The sequence below is a fragment of the Sphaerodactylus townsendi genome, linkage group LG10 (assembly GCF_021028975.2).
Source record: "Sphaerodactylus townsendi isolate TG3544 linkage group LG10, MPM_Stown_v2.3, whole genome shotgun sequence".
Classification (NCBI taxonomy): domain Eukaryota; kingdom Metazoa; phylum Chordata; class Lepidosauria; order Squamata; family Sphaerodactylidae; genus Sphaerodactylus; species Sphaerodactylus townsendi.
In genome coordinates this window covers 47,914,324-47,928,674 of record NC_059434.1, presented here as the reverse complement: position 1 = coordinate 47,928,674, position 14,351 = coordinate 47,914,324, and the positions used below count along the sequence as shown (strand labels likewise).

General features: G+C 40.2%; 1 protein-coding gene across 2 annotated transcripts in view; it reads left to right on the top strand.

Moving 5' to 3' along the window:
• The window catches only part of ARHGAP10 (Rho GTPase activating protein 10), a 131,387-nt gene that overhangs the window by 68,834 nt on the left and 48,202 nt on the right, over positions 1-14,351 (top strand). For both annotated transcript variants that reach the window (XM_048509133.1, XM_048509132.1), the window contains exons 15-18: positions 2,400-2,487; positions 3,217-3,275; positions 4,581-4,686; positions 6,967-7,126. In XM_048509133.1, the coding sequence (XP_048365090.1) occupies positions 2,400-2,487; positions 3,217-3,275; positions 4,581-4,686; positions 6,967-7,126 (413 nt within the window). The remainder of the gene's footprint in view (positions 1-2,399; positions 2,488-3,216; positions 3,276-4,580; positions 4,687-6,966; positions 7,127-14,351) is intronic.

Sequence of the window (14,351 nt, the reverse complement as noted above, 5' to 3'; positions counted from 1 at the left end):
GTTTAGAGGTTCTTCTGATATAAGATCTGCCTGCTTAAGTGTCCATAAGTTTTCTTAACAGGGGTTGACAATTCCTGCTTTCCTCGTCCTTGCTGTTGCTTTTTCAGCTCTGATCCCTTGAAATGTTCCTGAAGGTCCACTGCCACACAGTTGTGTCAGGAGTGGAAGGGAGGAATCAGTGGAAATCCCTTCCCTTGTCTTAAGAAAACCTAAGTGTTCTTAAGAATTCAAAATGTGGTTGGATACAAGCCAGTGACTGGTAGAAAATATTATTTGATTTGTATTTTAAAATTACGTTTAAATAATTAATGTGATGAGAATATTCAGTTACAAGTAAAAATTAGCTGGCACAGCCTTTGTAAGAGAAGCACTTAGTCTCTGTTCAAAAGGACTACATCTTTAATAAAGGAGCCTAATTTGATCTGTTGCCTCTCTGACAAGCCCAGTTACATCTGAAATTTAAAATTCATGGACTGATCAAAATGTAATCAGTGTTAGTTAGCACTGCTGTAATTTTTGGCATGTTTTGTGTCACCATAATTTGAAACAAAAACAAAAACAAATTGAAATGTATTTTAGAGAATTACGAGGTGTCTCAGTTCACTTTATTTGTGATGCACTGGACTGTAAAATAACATCTTCAAGATGGAGCGATAGCACAGAGCTGTATTTTTTAAAAAAACGTGCCATGGTTTTATTTAATTTTCTTTGTCTGGATGAATTTTTTATGTTTTATCATTCAGGCATTTTACAACTCAATTTTACTGAACCTCTGACTAGTTATAGAAAATGAAACCAATATGATGGTTGTTGTAACTTGTAAAATTGACAGTAAAAAAAAGAATTGTGCCTATATTACTTGGTTCCAGTCTTCCTTTAATTACATATTCAGACAGCTATAGCTCACTCTCGATTTATTATTTTTGTGCCATAATTTAGTATAGTCTTTTAATTTTTTGCAGAGTGACTGTCATCATTACAGGATCTTGTTCTTCTGTACAGTGCAACAAGATTTTTATTATTTCAAAAAGTCCCTCCCGACCTCTGCCCAACCTGTTACTACAAGAATAGCAGGGCTGTCCTTTGTTGACTTGGACTGGAATAACTCTGATAGGATTACACTGTAGATTTCTTAATATTATGAGGTGGTTTAGTTTTCTTAGTGCTTTAAATCTGTTTTCTCTGATAACATCATTTTATGAACTGTTTTTTAAGACAAATTCTGGGTGTTGTCTGGAAGCATTGATATCTGTGTAATATTTTCAGACTCTACTTTTGTCAACATAAAGAATACAGGAGATGTGGGAATTAATATGTCACACCTTCCTGGACCTTTTTTGTGAATGAATGCCCCGTTGGGGTGCTAGTGCTTGCCTGCCTTCCCTTCTGATTCTCTTTTAAGGCTAGAAAATGGTATTGAAATGCCTGTTTCATCCAAACCATTATAATTTGCAATGCTACACATAGCACTTTCATAAAAGAGCATTTACTGTGCTCCGGACGGCTGTCAGCAGCACTTTCACTTTTCTACAGTTGCGGCTGCCATTTTGTTTTGTGGCTGCCATTTTGCGTGGCAGCACGGAGCCTATAAAATGGCAGACTCAACTGTAGAAAAGCAAAAGTGCTGCTGTCAGCTGTCCGGAGCACAGTAAATGTTCTTTTATGAAAGCGCTATGTTCAACATTGCAAATTAAACTGTAAATGCTCTTTTATGAAAGTTCTGTATTTAACATTGCAAATTATAAGGGTTTGGACAAAACCAGCACTTCAGTATGATTCTGTAGCCTTAAAAGAGAATCAGGGCCTCTTTGAAATGTGGAAGGATGCTCATTCGGCTTCCGCTGAAGAACACATGCTCACACTGTCTTCTTTACGTTGATAAAAGTATAGCGTTGTTTCTTTTGCATCGTTTGGGGCAACGTTACTGAACACTGCTTGGATTTTTTTTTTTTTGCCATCATTCTACACAATGTGTTTTGCTGATGCATTGTAAGAATGTTTGCTCAGCTTCTTTTAACACTGAAGAAAAAGCCCAACTTATTGCCCTTCCTCTGAAGTGTGAATCTCCTCATATGGCCTGTATGCTGGATGCTCACTAATGTGAAAATCTGCATGATCCAAATTGTGCTGGGCATTGGTTGCCTGAGGTATGTACACTAACATGCAACCAACACTGATATCTTGCAGTATTGTCATGAAGAGACATGCAGAAGGGGGCGGGAGGCTCCATAAGTCCAGACCAGTATTGTCATAGGTTCAACACTAGTATTCTTACCTTCTCAAAGTTTTGTTTGGCACATTTGATTAATGGAAACATATTAATGGAATAAGATTGCTATCATTAGAAGGATAGCATCTGATGAATATGATTCCTGTCATCTTTCCATTGTTTTGGTTAGATGCAAAAACATGCAATGAAGTTGACCTGGAAAATTCCTTGGAATGGGAAGTGAAGACAATAACCAGCGCAATGAAACAATACTTGAGGTAAGCGTACATACACTTCGTAAATAAACAGCAGTTATCACCAACCAGTGATTTAAAATATCTATTGTACTGTTCAAGCTATGTGCTTCTTTCAAAGGAAGCATCAGTAATGTTGTTTGCAGAAGTATTCCTGAAAAACCCTTACAGCCTGAACCTGTGGTGTGACTTCCAGAGCTGACTACATATATATCTGTTCTGTTATCTAGATAGTATATCTTAGTCCTGCCCTCCTGCAAATAGCCCAGAGTGATGTATTTTTTAATAATTATTTGTTAGACTTACTAGACCAACCCTCCCCTTTTGGGCTCAGGGTGGCTTGCAATGTGATTTAAATAATTTAAATAAACATATATAAGTATTAAAACAATCAGCATTAAAACATTCCCAAAATTCAACAATTCCAGCAGATTCAAGGGGCAGTTGTTACAATCCTTTGGCGTGTAACACATCAACATCCCAATTGGGGGTAGGGGGTGGCAGCAGAAGAAAAAAGGAATGGAAAAAGAAAAAAAGGAAAAGTGAAAAGTGAAATTGAAACAGGAAAATAGGAGAAAGGGGGTGGGGCGGGGCGGGGCGGGGCGGGGCGGGGGAGACCAACTGGTACTACGAGTGTCTCAAACGTAAGTCTGGTAGAACAGCTGTCTTACAGATTTTGTATTTGGGATGTTTGTATTTGAAGTTAAATACTATTTTATTTTGTTTAATAATTAGAAATGATTGTCTTTACAGAAGCCTTCCAGAGCCACTAATGACCTATGATTTGCACGGAGAGTTCATCATTCCCGTCAGTAAGTATTTGATTTGCAATCAAATCTTAGCTGTCTTTTACTGTTGATTACAGTCACAGATAGATCGCTCTTTTCAGTGAATTGAGTGGGACTTGCTACCAGGACAATTGCAACCTTTTGCATGAAAGCTATTTACAAGTCTTGTCTCTGACTTCCTGTATTAGATATGAGGCTGTCCTGCCTCTGAAAGGTAAACCAGTTGTTTTGTAGTTGTGCCTGTGGGAGTTCTGTTCCAGCCTCAAACCAACTTTTGTGTAGTGAAAGAAATGGCATGTTAGGAGGAAGCACAGGAGCAGATTGAATCTGTCTCAGCAAGACAACAGGCAGTTTTATGGTAGCTGTGCCTGATAGCGTGGCAGAGTAGTTTACCTCTTCGTCTGGCTGAGTCTGGTTGTGAGGCCTGACTCTGGTGATAAGCAGGCTTGTACTGTTTACGCTGAATTTGGGGAAAGGGCAGAATGGTTTAGGTGGAATGTGTGTCAAAGGATCCAGCTCAGATTCCTAAAACCTTAAGAGATGGTGTGGGATCTCCTCGATTGATTTACAAGAAATGCTCACACCTCCATCTCCCAACTTTGTGTGACAGGTGTACTGCTTCACCTGTCTGTTCTGTGGCAATGTGGAAGGATTATGTTTCTGCTGGTGGCAACAGGAAGGTGGTTCTAGTGGTGTTTGGAGCCAGAACCGCCAAGAAGGGGAGACATTGAGACTCCCCCTCCTCTGTGAAGTCCTCAAGGTTGTTCACTCTCCATGGCCTCAAGCAGAGGGGAGAAGGCATACAGCACCCTGCATCTTCTTCTCTCTTCCATCTTCTTTATCCTCCATATGGTCTGTGGGAACTTGCCTCACTGTTGTACTCCTTATTTAGGCCTGGTACCCTATTGCACTCTGCACAGCAGGATTTTCCAAAAGGTACCCAGACAAATGCTGCCTGTGTATGGACTCATGGACCACCAAAAAGGTCAACTAACCTAAGGCATATCATAAGCAGTTTCCAAGGAATAAAATTATTATTCTGTAGCAGTGACACTATTCTTTACGCTAAAACTTATTTCTAGATAAATGGAAGTGACATACCAAAAGAATAACTGCATCAATTGAGTTCTGAAAAATGCAAGGGGGGGGGGGATATAGAAAGGACACAAAAATACCATGCCATCCTTCTTTTTGAAATAGAGATAAAACTAGGGATAAGATGAATTGTTGGAAATACTTACATGTAAAGGGTTTCCCAAGAATGTCTGCTTATACCGAGTGCATGCTTTAATAAAAAATTAATAACTGCTGTCTTCTTCTCTTATATAGAAAGTGGCAGTCCCGAGTCCCGTGTTAATGCTGTGCACTATTTGGTCCATAAACTTCCAGAAAAGAACAGAGAAATGCTGGATATTTTGGTGACACATCTAGCAAAGTAAGCATAAAACATTTGTGACTGGTTTTATTGCTGGGGAGTGGGGGGAATAACAAAATATTTAAAAACAATTAGTATCAAAATTTAAAAACTGCAGAAGAAATAGTACTCTGGGCAGCCAGAACTAGTGAAAACAACATGACCATACAGAAATGTTCAAAGTGAATCATAACTTAAAAATTTTTTTTATTAGGGCCAGAGCAATAAAATATGAGGCATAAAACATAAAATTACCCAGCAAAAAAAAAAGCCACACCGAATCATTACCATTTAATCATTCAGAACTAATGAGCCTCTAAAAGTAGCAAAACTAGTGGACTCTCTAAAAATTGCAAGGGTCCATCACGAAATTGGAGATGTTGGGGAAATCGACAATCGAAAATGGGTTGCAACTCCAAATCCCATTCCCCAACCCCACTACTCCCTTTCAGCCCATCCAGTATACATATCATGTCTCTTTGAAACAATTATTACTTTATTTATTTATTTATTTATTCATTCATTCATTCATTCATTCATTCATTCATTCATGGTCATCTCCATCTTATATGTCAGCCTGAGGGCCTCAGGGCTATTTTACATACCATGAATAAGCAGACAAGTGGGATAAAACAAAAATAAAAAATTGCTAAATATTGGTATCAGTTAAAAAATGCAGCTACTTCAAGTTTCATAACCATTTACGGAAATGCAGATGATGCATGCTCAACCATTAAAACTCCCTCTAAAACTCCCTCTTAAGAGGGGAACAGTGGGTCTCAGCTGTTAACGGGCACTTATATCAGCAGCCGGCCTCCCCAAAAGCCCGGCGGAATAGCTCGGTCTTACAGGCCCTCTAGTGAGAACTCATTTAGGTCCCACAGGGCCCGGACAGCTGGAGGGAGAGCATTCCACCAGGCAGGGGCCAGGGCCGTAAAAGCCCTGGCCCTAGTGGAGGCCAGCCACATCGTGGAGGGGGCGGAGATCTCCATCAAATTGGCCTCTGCCAAGCGCAGAGACCGGCATGGGACATATGGGGCATATAACATATAAACAAAAATTATACAAAATCAGGACCATATGACATCTTTTAAGGAAGCAGCTGTTGGACATACCCACCATGAATAGAGAACCATTTGTCATGGAGGGATGGGTGGAAGAAAAATATCCTTTAAAAATACTAATTCAGTTTTCAGATTTTTAATATTCCTTTGCATTTAGAGATGAATAGTATTCTGCGTAGGAACTTGCAAAACATCTGTGAAGCTTACCTTTTTCTGTTTGGGAGTGACTTTTGGAAAATAAGGGTGAAGTACAATCCATTAATGAAGACACATACATGTTTGCCAGCTGCATTTTGTGTTTATAAAGCAGTGGTGAGGTTCAGCAGATTTGCACCAGTTCAGCAAAACCAGTTGTTCAAATGGTGCTTGGAAACAACCAATTGTTAAATTATTTGAATCCCACCACCAGAACTGGTTGTTAAATTATTTGAATCCCACCACTGTTTTAAAGGTTTGGTGGAAAGAGAATTTACAGATAGCTGGAGATTTGTTATTTATGCTTCTGCCAGTTCAAATATATATGTGTTATTCAATTTTAAAATGTAATTAATTACATTATAAAGGCAGATACAAGATCATACTCTGTGCAGAGGAAGGTGATGGCAAACCATCTCTGTTTGCTCTTGCCTTGGAAACCTTGCTGGGTTGCCATAGGTTGGCTGCAACTTGACAGCAGTTCTCTCTCTCTCTCTCTCTCTCTCTCTCTCTCTCTCTCTCCCTCCCTCCCTCCCTCTCCCTCCCTCCCTCCCTCTCCCTCTCCCTCCCTCCCTCTCTCTCTCTCTCTCTCATGCACGCACGCACGCACGCACACACACACACACACATATACTTCATTTGACAAGAAAAACAATCATTACACAAATTGGTTTACTTAGTACATTTAACCTGTCCTTACTCCAAGAAGCTTCTGGCATCATGCATTCTTTTTATTTCCTTGTTTTTATTCTTACAATATTCTTATAAAATCCCTTGTTTTTATTCTTACAATAATTCTGTAAAGTTAGCCAGAGAGAGACAGCAGCTGGTCCAAGTTTACCCAGAAAACTTTATGACTTGAGTTTGAATCTTGGTCTCTTTGATCCTAGCCCACCGAGCTAAATTGGTGCCCTACACTGGCTCTCTATGTCTGTGATTTAAGGAAGTGTAATGTTTTTTCTTGAAAGTTATATATTCAGAGATCAGCAATGATGCTTCATAATTGTGGTTGTTCTCTTTTCTCCTCTCAATTCTTGAAAAGTGTTTCAAACCATGCCAAGAAGAATCTAATGACTGTAGCAAATTTAGGAGTAGTGTTTGGACCAACGCTGATGAGGCCACAGGAAGAAACTGTGGCTGCTCTCATGGACTTGAAGTTTCAGAATATTGTAGTGGAGATTCTAATTGAAAACCATGACAAGGTAAATATGGAGGAAAGACTTTGCTTTTATTCCAGTATACTTTGCTTTCAACAATATAAGTTTGGACACTGACTTTCTTCCAAGAAACGAGGTGTTCTTTTGTAATTGCAAGTCTCTTCAGTAGATCATTGGATCCAGATCCCTATAGTTAAATGTACTTTTCTCTCTTTTACTACATTTTAGCCGACCCCAATGGGGATTTCTCTTCTCTACCATTTTATTTTATTTTCCATATGGCACTATAGCTGTATTCTGATTCTATTTCACCTTCATGATACCTTTTTGATGTTTAAATGCTGTACTTCATGAAAATGAGTCTTTTAATGGCTTAGAAGAGTATAACTGTTTAGGATCTACGTTACAGGTTTAGATTAAAAGGCACTCCTAGAAGTATGGAAAATGACCGCTTCAAAGTATTCTACAGCAGAAAATATCAAAATTAGTTGCATTTTTGACACTGATTAATTGTTTTGAGTAAAATATTCATTGAAGCTATATGAATGAATCAAGACAGAACTGAAAAGCAGTGTTACTGGTATGTGATTGTAAATTTATGTGTCAGTGATTGTGCAAGACTGAGTCTGTTATAATTCCTTTATTTATAAATAATTTCTTGGATCAAAATTGATCAAGCGGAGGTCAGCAACAGGAATACAACCTTTTCCACTTCCCTTCTACTACTGTATTTAACTGTCCGCCCCCCCCCCCCCATCACTGCTCCAGGGGTCCATTGACCTCCAGTAATGGCTCCTGGTGTGACTTGGGGTCTGCAGTGGGAATGGGACACTAACAAAAATCTCTTCCTGTCCTCCACTAGCAGAATTGTTCCTCAAGTGGTCAGACACACAGACTTAACCCCAGCCTTTATGTCTAAATTTTTCTTACTAGTGCTGGGTAGCAGCAGCTAGTGGAACACATGCATCAGCACCATTGCTATGCCACCTCTGTCTGTCTGTCTGTCTGTCTGTCTGTCTGTCTGTCTGTCTGTCTGTCTGTCTGTCTGTCTGTCTGTCTGTCTGTCTTGCATTCATTTCTTCATGGCTGAAGGTTACTTAAAATAATTTTAAAAATTACAATTTAAAACCAGCAGACTACCCGCCTCCCCCCGGTTATATTGGATTAAAAACTCCGACAAATAAAATGGTCTTGCAGTGCCTTGTAAAGGTATCTAGACATGTCAACCTTCTTAGTGAGTCCATTCCACAGTGAGAAGTACACTACAGAAGGCATGACCTCTAGTTACCAGGCAAGTTGCCTTAGATGGGGGAACCACTAGTATGGGGCAGCCTGAAGATTGCAGTCGGCATGTGGGGATCTAAGTGAGGAGACATGTCCGCTTCATCTGTTTTGTCTTGATTCAGCTTAGACTTGTTCTGCCTTAGCCACTAGTTTGCAGCCTCAAGAGCCCTGGTTCTGCGTCAGGGCAGATACTCTTGAAAGTTTAGGTAATGCAGTGTGGAGCTGGCTGTCATGTGCATATTGATGATACCCATTCCCAAAATCCTGATGAATTAAGCAGCCTCATGAAAATGGTGAAATGGTGACAGAATAGAACCTTGTGGCACACAACTGGATGAATCGTACCCTTCTGCTTCTATGGTGGAAACATTTTGTCTGATCTGACAGCTCATACAAATGGCATCAGGTTTGTTTTTTTCCCTGGCTGAACTCCTTCATTACTTCAGGAAATGAATGTTGGTTTCATGTTTAAAGTAACAGTCTCCATTTTCTTTTGGTTCCCAAGGTTAAAAATAAAAACATATGGGTTGGCTTTCACAGTGTTGTCTTTGTACCTCCTTGGGGTTCTGAGATGTATAAGTTATATTTTAATTGCTCTTATATTTCTACCATCACTTCTGCACTTGCCAGTAAGCATTGGCTGATTTGACTGACTTTCCTCTCCCACGGGCAGTTCTGCCACATTCCCAGACTGGCGAAAAGCTTGCTTTTAGTAAAGTGGAGACTCTCCTAGATTCATTATAGCAGACTGGCAGACAGATGTCTATAGAAGTATCATATCAACTCAGACTAAAAATGTTTTGGTTTTAAAAATTAATGTTATTTTTCTGGACAATAACAGAGAGGTGGCAGTAGAGGCAAGCTCATTATTCACTGGCCATGTTTTAGCCATGATAGTACAGGAATTTTGCTTTTTCCCGATTTCCTAAGGCAAGTTCTTTTATTAGCAAGAGGAGATGAGCTCATAAAATGCTAATTATTGCTGTGTGTTTCACATATATCATGCTACCAAACTCATGCTTAAAGCCATGCAAGACATGCTATTAGTGTATTGTCGAAGGCTTTCACGGCCGGAATCACTGGGGTGCTGTGTGGTTTCTGGGCTGTATGGCTGTGTTCTAGCAGCATTCGTCAGGAGAGAGAGGTGAAACGTCAGGAGAGAATGCTGCTAGAACACGGCCATACAGCCCGGAAACCACACAGCACCCCATGCTATTCCTGTGGGCGCATGCACGTGCATGTAACGCATCAAGATGCAGCAGACTTACGACATATCATTTTCAAGCCAAGAGACATTCCGAAGTGTTTTGTCTTTGCCTGCCTTTGTGTGGGCTGAAAGAGTTATGAGAGAACTATGACTTGCCCAAGGTCACCCATCAAGCTTCACATGGAGGAATGGGGATTTGAACTGGGTTCTCCAGACTACCACTCTTAACCACTGCACACCACTGGCTCTTTTATTATCAGCACCACATAACAAATGAGGAAGTTGAGGCAGACAGGTTTCTCCTCTACAAATATAATGGCTGAGCTGAGATTCATTAAGCTTGTAAACTACAGTGTTCTTAACTATGGCACTACACAAATATTCAGAAGTGGAAAGAACTATGTATTGCAGGCCTGACTGAGTGGGGACTGAGGAAAGCGGAGCTTGGGGATATACATGCATAGAAGAAATCTTGCTGCGAGAGACATTTGTCTCCATCAAGCAGCAGATGTCTTGTGTGTAATCAGCCTGTATCTCTGCAAAACATGAGTACCAAGCTTGGGCTTTTTGATAGGAATTTTGGAACTGATTCCTTATAGTTTTCTTGAAGTTATGGATTAAATTCCTGATTATTACTAACTTCTTTCATCAACACGTTTTCACTAGTCAGTGGTAGGATTGATAATGCCTCGACATCTTGTCTGCATCTCAGTTATCTGAAACTCTCCAATAAAACTGGGCAAAAAGAGGCCAGAACACTGTATCTTGAAAGTAGAGTAAGTTGGAGTGATGTTTGTAGATAAAAATGGTCTGCAAATTTGTCATCACAACCTTTCCAGGGTCTATGAGAACTAAGTTTGAAATGGTCGTGTTCACGATTGTGAAAAGTTCTGTCATTCTCTGTGCCCTCTGGGAGCCACCCAGATCAACTTAGGCATCAGGGAAGACCAAATTAACTGGTCTCCCTCAGTCTTTACAGGGAAGCATAAATCCAGCCTTGAGCTGGTGATTTTGTGTTTGTAATGAAGTAAACAATTGCTTCACCATCTATACACCATTCTCTCTTAGTTGTGAACACCAAATTAAGATACAGTGTGAAACTTGACACACTTGAAGACATGAAAACTTCTTGAGATCCCGGGACAAAAAACTTGGATATTAGTTTACTCAGGGGAGAGAGTTAGAGATTGGATGTTTACAGAGCAACAGAATATCTTTTCTGTTTTGTTTTACCTATGCATACTTAAAGGAGGTATATATATTAAAAATTGGGGTGTATTTTTGAGTAAGTACAGCAAGAAAGATTGATTCTTTTAAATGGTTCACAGCATTTGTGTGTGTGTGTGTGCCCGTGCACACATGTGCTGGCAAGTCACAGTTGACTTATGATGATCCCATAGGGTTTTCAAGGCAAGAGACATTCGGAGATGGTTTCCATTGCCTGCCTTCATATGGACTGAGTGAGTTCTGAGAGAACTGTTACTGGACCAAGGTCACACAGCAGACTTGATGTGGAGGAATGGTAATCAAACACAGGTTTCCAGATTAGAGTCCCACCACTCTTAACCACTACCTCACTCTGGCTCTCTCACAACATTTGCAACTCCTTAAACATCATCTCTGACTGTTCCTTCATCCAGCTGGCAGCAGCTGAACTTATATGGGTCCTGCACATCATCCAACCAGACCTCCCTAATACATGGCTTGTCATCTCCCTCATAACTGGTCATGTTATGTATGATAGATGGTTTAATACCAGGCGAATTCAAAATAAAATAAAAAGAATAGAAGGAGGATCTGCAGCAAGCTGACTCTGGCTGATTCCGCATGGGCCAAAAACAGTGGTGTGAAAATGCTGTGAAAACAGTATAAACCCTTTTACACCGTTTTAAACCCTGTTACACCATTTTCACACTGCTGTTTTTGACCCATGCGGAATCAGCCTAAGCTATCAAGGAGCAAACAACTGGGTGCCAAGCCACAAGAAGGGAAAGCTTTAATACAGTGATGGCGAACCTATGGCACCGGTGCAAGAGGTGGCACTCAGAGCCCTCTCTGTGGGCACGTGCAAACAGAGTCGCACCCCCCACACACACACCTAGGCTGGCCTGGGCCGCTGGGCTCGATTATTAGTATTAAACCTAAGACCTGGTTTTGGGGAAGCAGTGTAGGTAACCCTGTTAAGCGCTGTTAAACCCCAATGATTTTCATGCAAAGAACTAAAGCGTGATCCTTTACCTGGGAGTAAGCTCGGTTGTTGGCAATGGGGCTTGCTTCTGAGTAAACCCTCCTAGGTCATGATTCATCCGTTGGAAGAGTTGCACGGTTGCTTCAAAGCAAAGCCATCGACCACCAAGCTTACTCCTGAGTAACGCAAGCCAACCATTTTTTCTAAACGAAAATCTCAGTATTCAGGTTAAATTACCGTGTTGGCACTTTGTGATAAATTAGTGGGTTTTGGGTTGCAATTTGGGCACTCGGTCTCGAAAAGGTTCGCCATCACTGCTTTAATATGTCTGACCCTTTTCCCCCTAACACATTTTGCTGTTTCAATTCTTCCATCTCCACTTTCCTCAGTATACAATCAGTTGTGGGAATTCCTTCCTGCTCCGCATTGTGAGATCTGCGAACTTCTGTGAAGTTCATTTAGCTGGGGGGAAAAAGGCAAACCTGTCTTAGATGCAAGTGAACCATTCAGTAGCCGGCAAGCAAACTTTGTCTGGAAAAACTGTTCTTGTACAAAACCACACATGCACTCAGATGCATGGCTAGTCACTTGAAATTTATTTGAAATTTCTCTTGAAACTTCTTGAACGTTTCTCTTGAAACTCTTGAAAGAATATTTAAAAATGGATGTTTCTGCTTTTCTCAGAAGTCTACAGACAGCCAAAGAAAGGGTCATAATCCATTCTACTGAGCAGAATATACCTGTCTAAGCCTTCCTCCATATAAAAAGCAAAAGAAAGGAGATGCTTGAAAATCCTCATTTATTCCCTGATGCAACACCTTGTCATTTTAAATCCATTTTCCTTTCTCCTGTGCTCAGTGTGTGAGGACAATTATTGCCCTGTTCAAAATATTTTGATCATCTGCTAGCAAACAGTACATAATTGTTCTTAGATAGCTGTACAGTGACCTTCGTATAAGTACAGTCTTCATTTGCTTGTTACGGAATAAAACTCAGATGAAACCCATCTAGTTTTGAGAAGCATGACCCATACACTACACATATCAAGATGGCTTTCAGCTAAATTTTTAGTTTCAAAACAAGCTACTAAAACATTACAGTACAAATGGTAAATTCTAACATCCACACACAGTATGCTCTCTGTTTTCATACACTGTATATTATTTTGGAATACTTCCCCATAATTCAGATATAAAATTTCTAAAATGGAATAGACAGCTGTTTTCCTGCTGTTTAAAACATAGTGTAGCATAGACTCTTAAGTAGACAAACAGAAGCAAGAATATGAAATTGAATTCAGATTATTGTTATTCTATTTACTGCTGGCTGCCAGGACTTTCTAAGGTACCATTTTTGCGTATGTTTAGTCTATGGAGATGGCACACAGGGGTTCTGAAGAGTTCTGTTAAATCTATTTGTTAAATAAATAGGACTCATAATAGAGTCTGTAACATTCTTCTAGAAAAAGACAGTTGTTGAAATGAAGTAGCAAAAAAGTTACGGTAGCTTCTTTTAGGGCCAGCAAAAGGGCTGTATATTGTAATTTCTCTTTACAAAGGAGGAACTGAAGTGGAATCTTCTTGTCACTCGAACAGCTTGGGAGTATACCACACTACCTTATAGTCAGATAGGCTGGAAATCAGTTCTGGATGGCCATCCAGTTCATGGGCACTGGTCAACACTGAGCTTTTGATAAATATTCTAGAAATTTGAACAATATGCCTGTCAATCAAGCACTTCAAGAAAATATTTTCAGGAAGCATTTATAGACAACACCAAAATATACCTAAATAAGCAAGAGTGATTTAGATCATACTGGCTCCATGTGGAGGCAGTAAGGTACTAAATTGGTCAGAAGACAACCATGCCTTGATACAGGTGGAACACATAAGGGCTTTCTGAGTACCCTAGCAGACTGGCTAAGCATATAGTCACTTAGGGTTGCTATGGTGGACATATTTGCTTCGAAAACCAACTATCAAGGGGAGAGGTTCTTCTCCAGGTTCTTCCATCTGAGGGTGGAGGTGATTGATGCCATGACAGCAGAAGGCCAAAGATCTATTGTATGTGTCTTCCTCATATATACCAATTCAACCAATTCTGCTTCAGAGAATGAAAACTAGAAGCACAGGTCTTCGTTGGCCTTGCTTCCCTGATTTGCCATCCTCACAGAACTAGCACTTCTTCCTCCTGTAATGAAACTGGACATGTGAGTCATGATTCAGTTTTTAATCACAACCTCAGTAGTTTGGACTTATGGCCTGAGAGTTGAGCGACAAAGTTCCTAGGCCTTGACTATTCTTTTACAATCCTGACATCCCACTGTCTGTCTGCCAATCAAATTTATATAATCAACAGGAAGGCCTTCCCAGGCTGTGTAAAAGAAAGAAGGCCCAAAAGAAAGAAGACCTTCTGAGACCCAATCTTTCATTAATCTTGGACTTCTTACAAGAAGGTCATGCATTGGGCTTCAAAGGATTTATGTTAAGAGGATGGTGGCACTTCCTACAGTTTTGACATGCTGCCAAAGAGTGTGTTTTTGACAGCACTCCCAGATATAGTGAAGAAAGACAAAAGGCTGGATGACAATT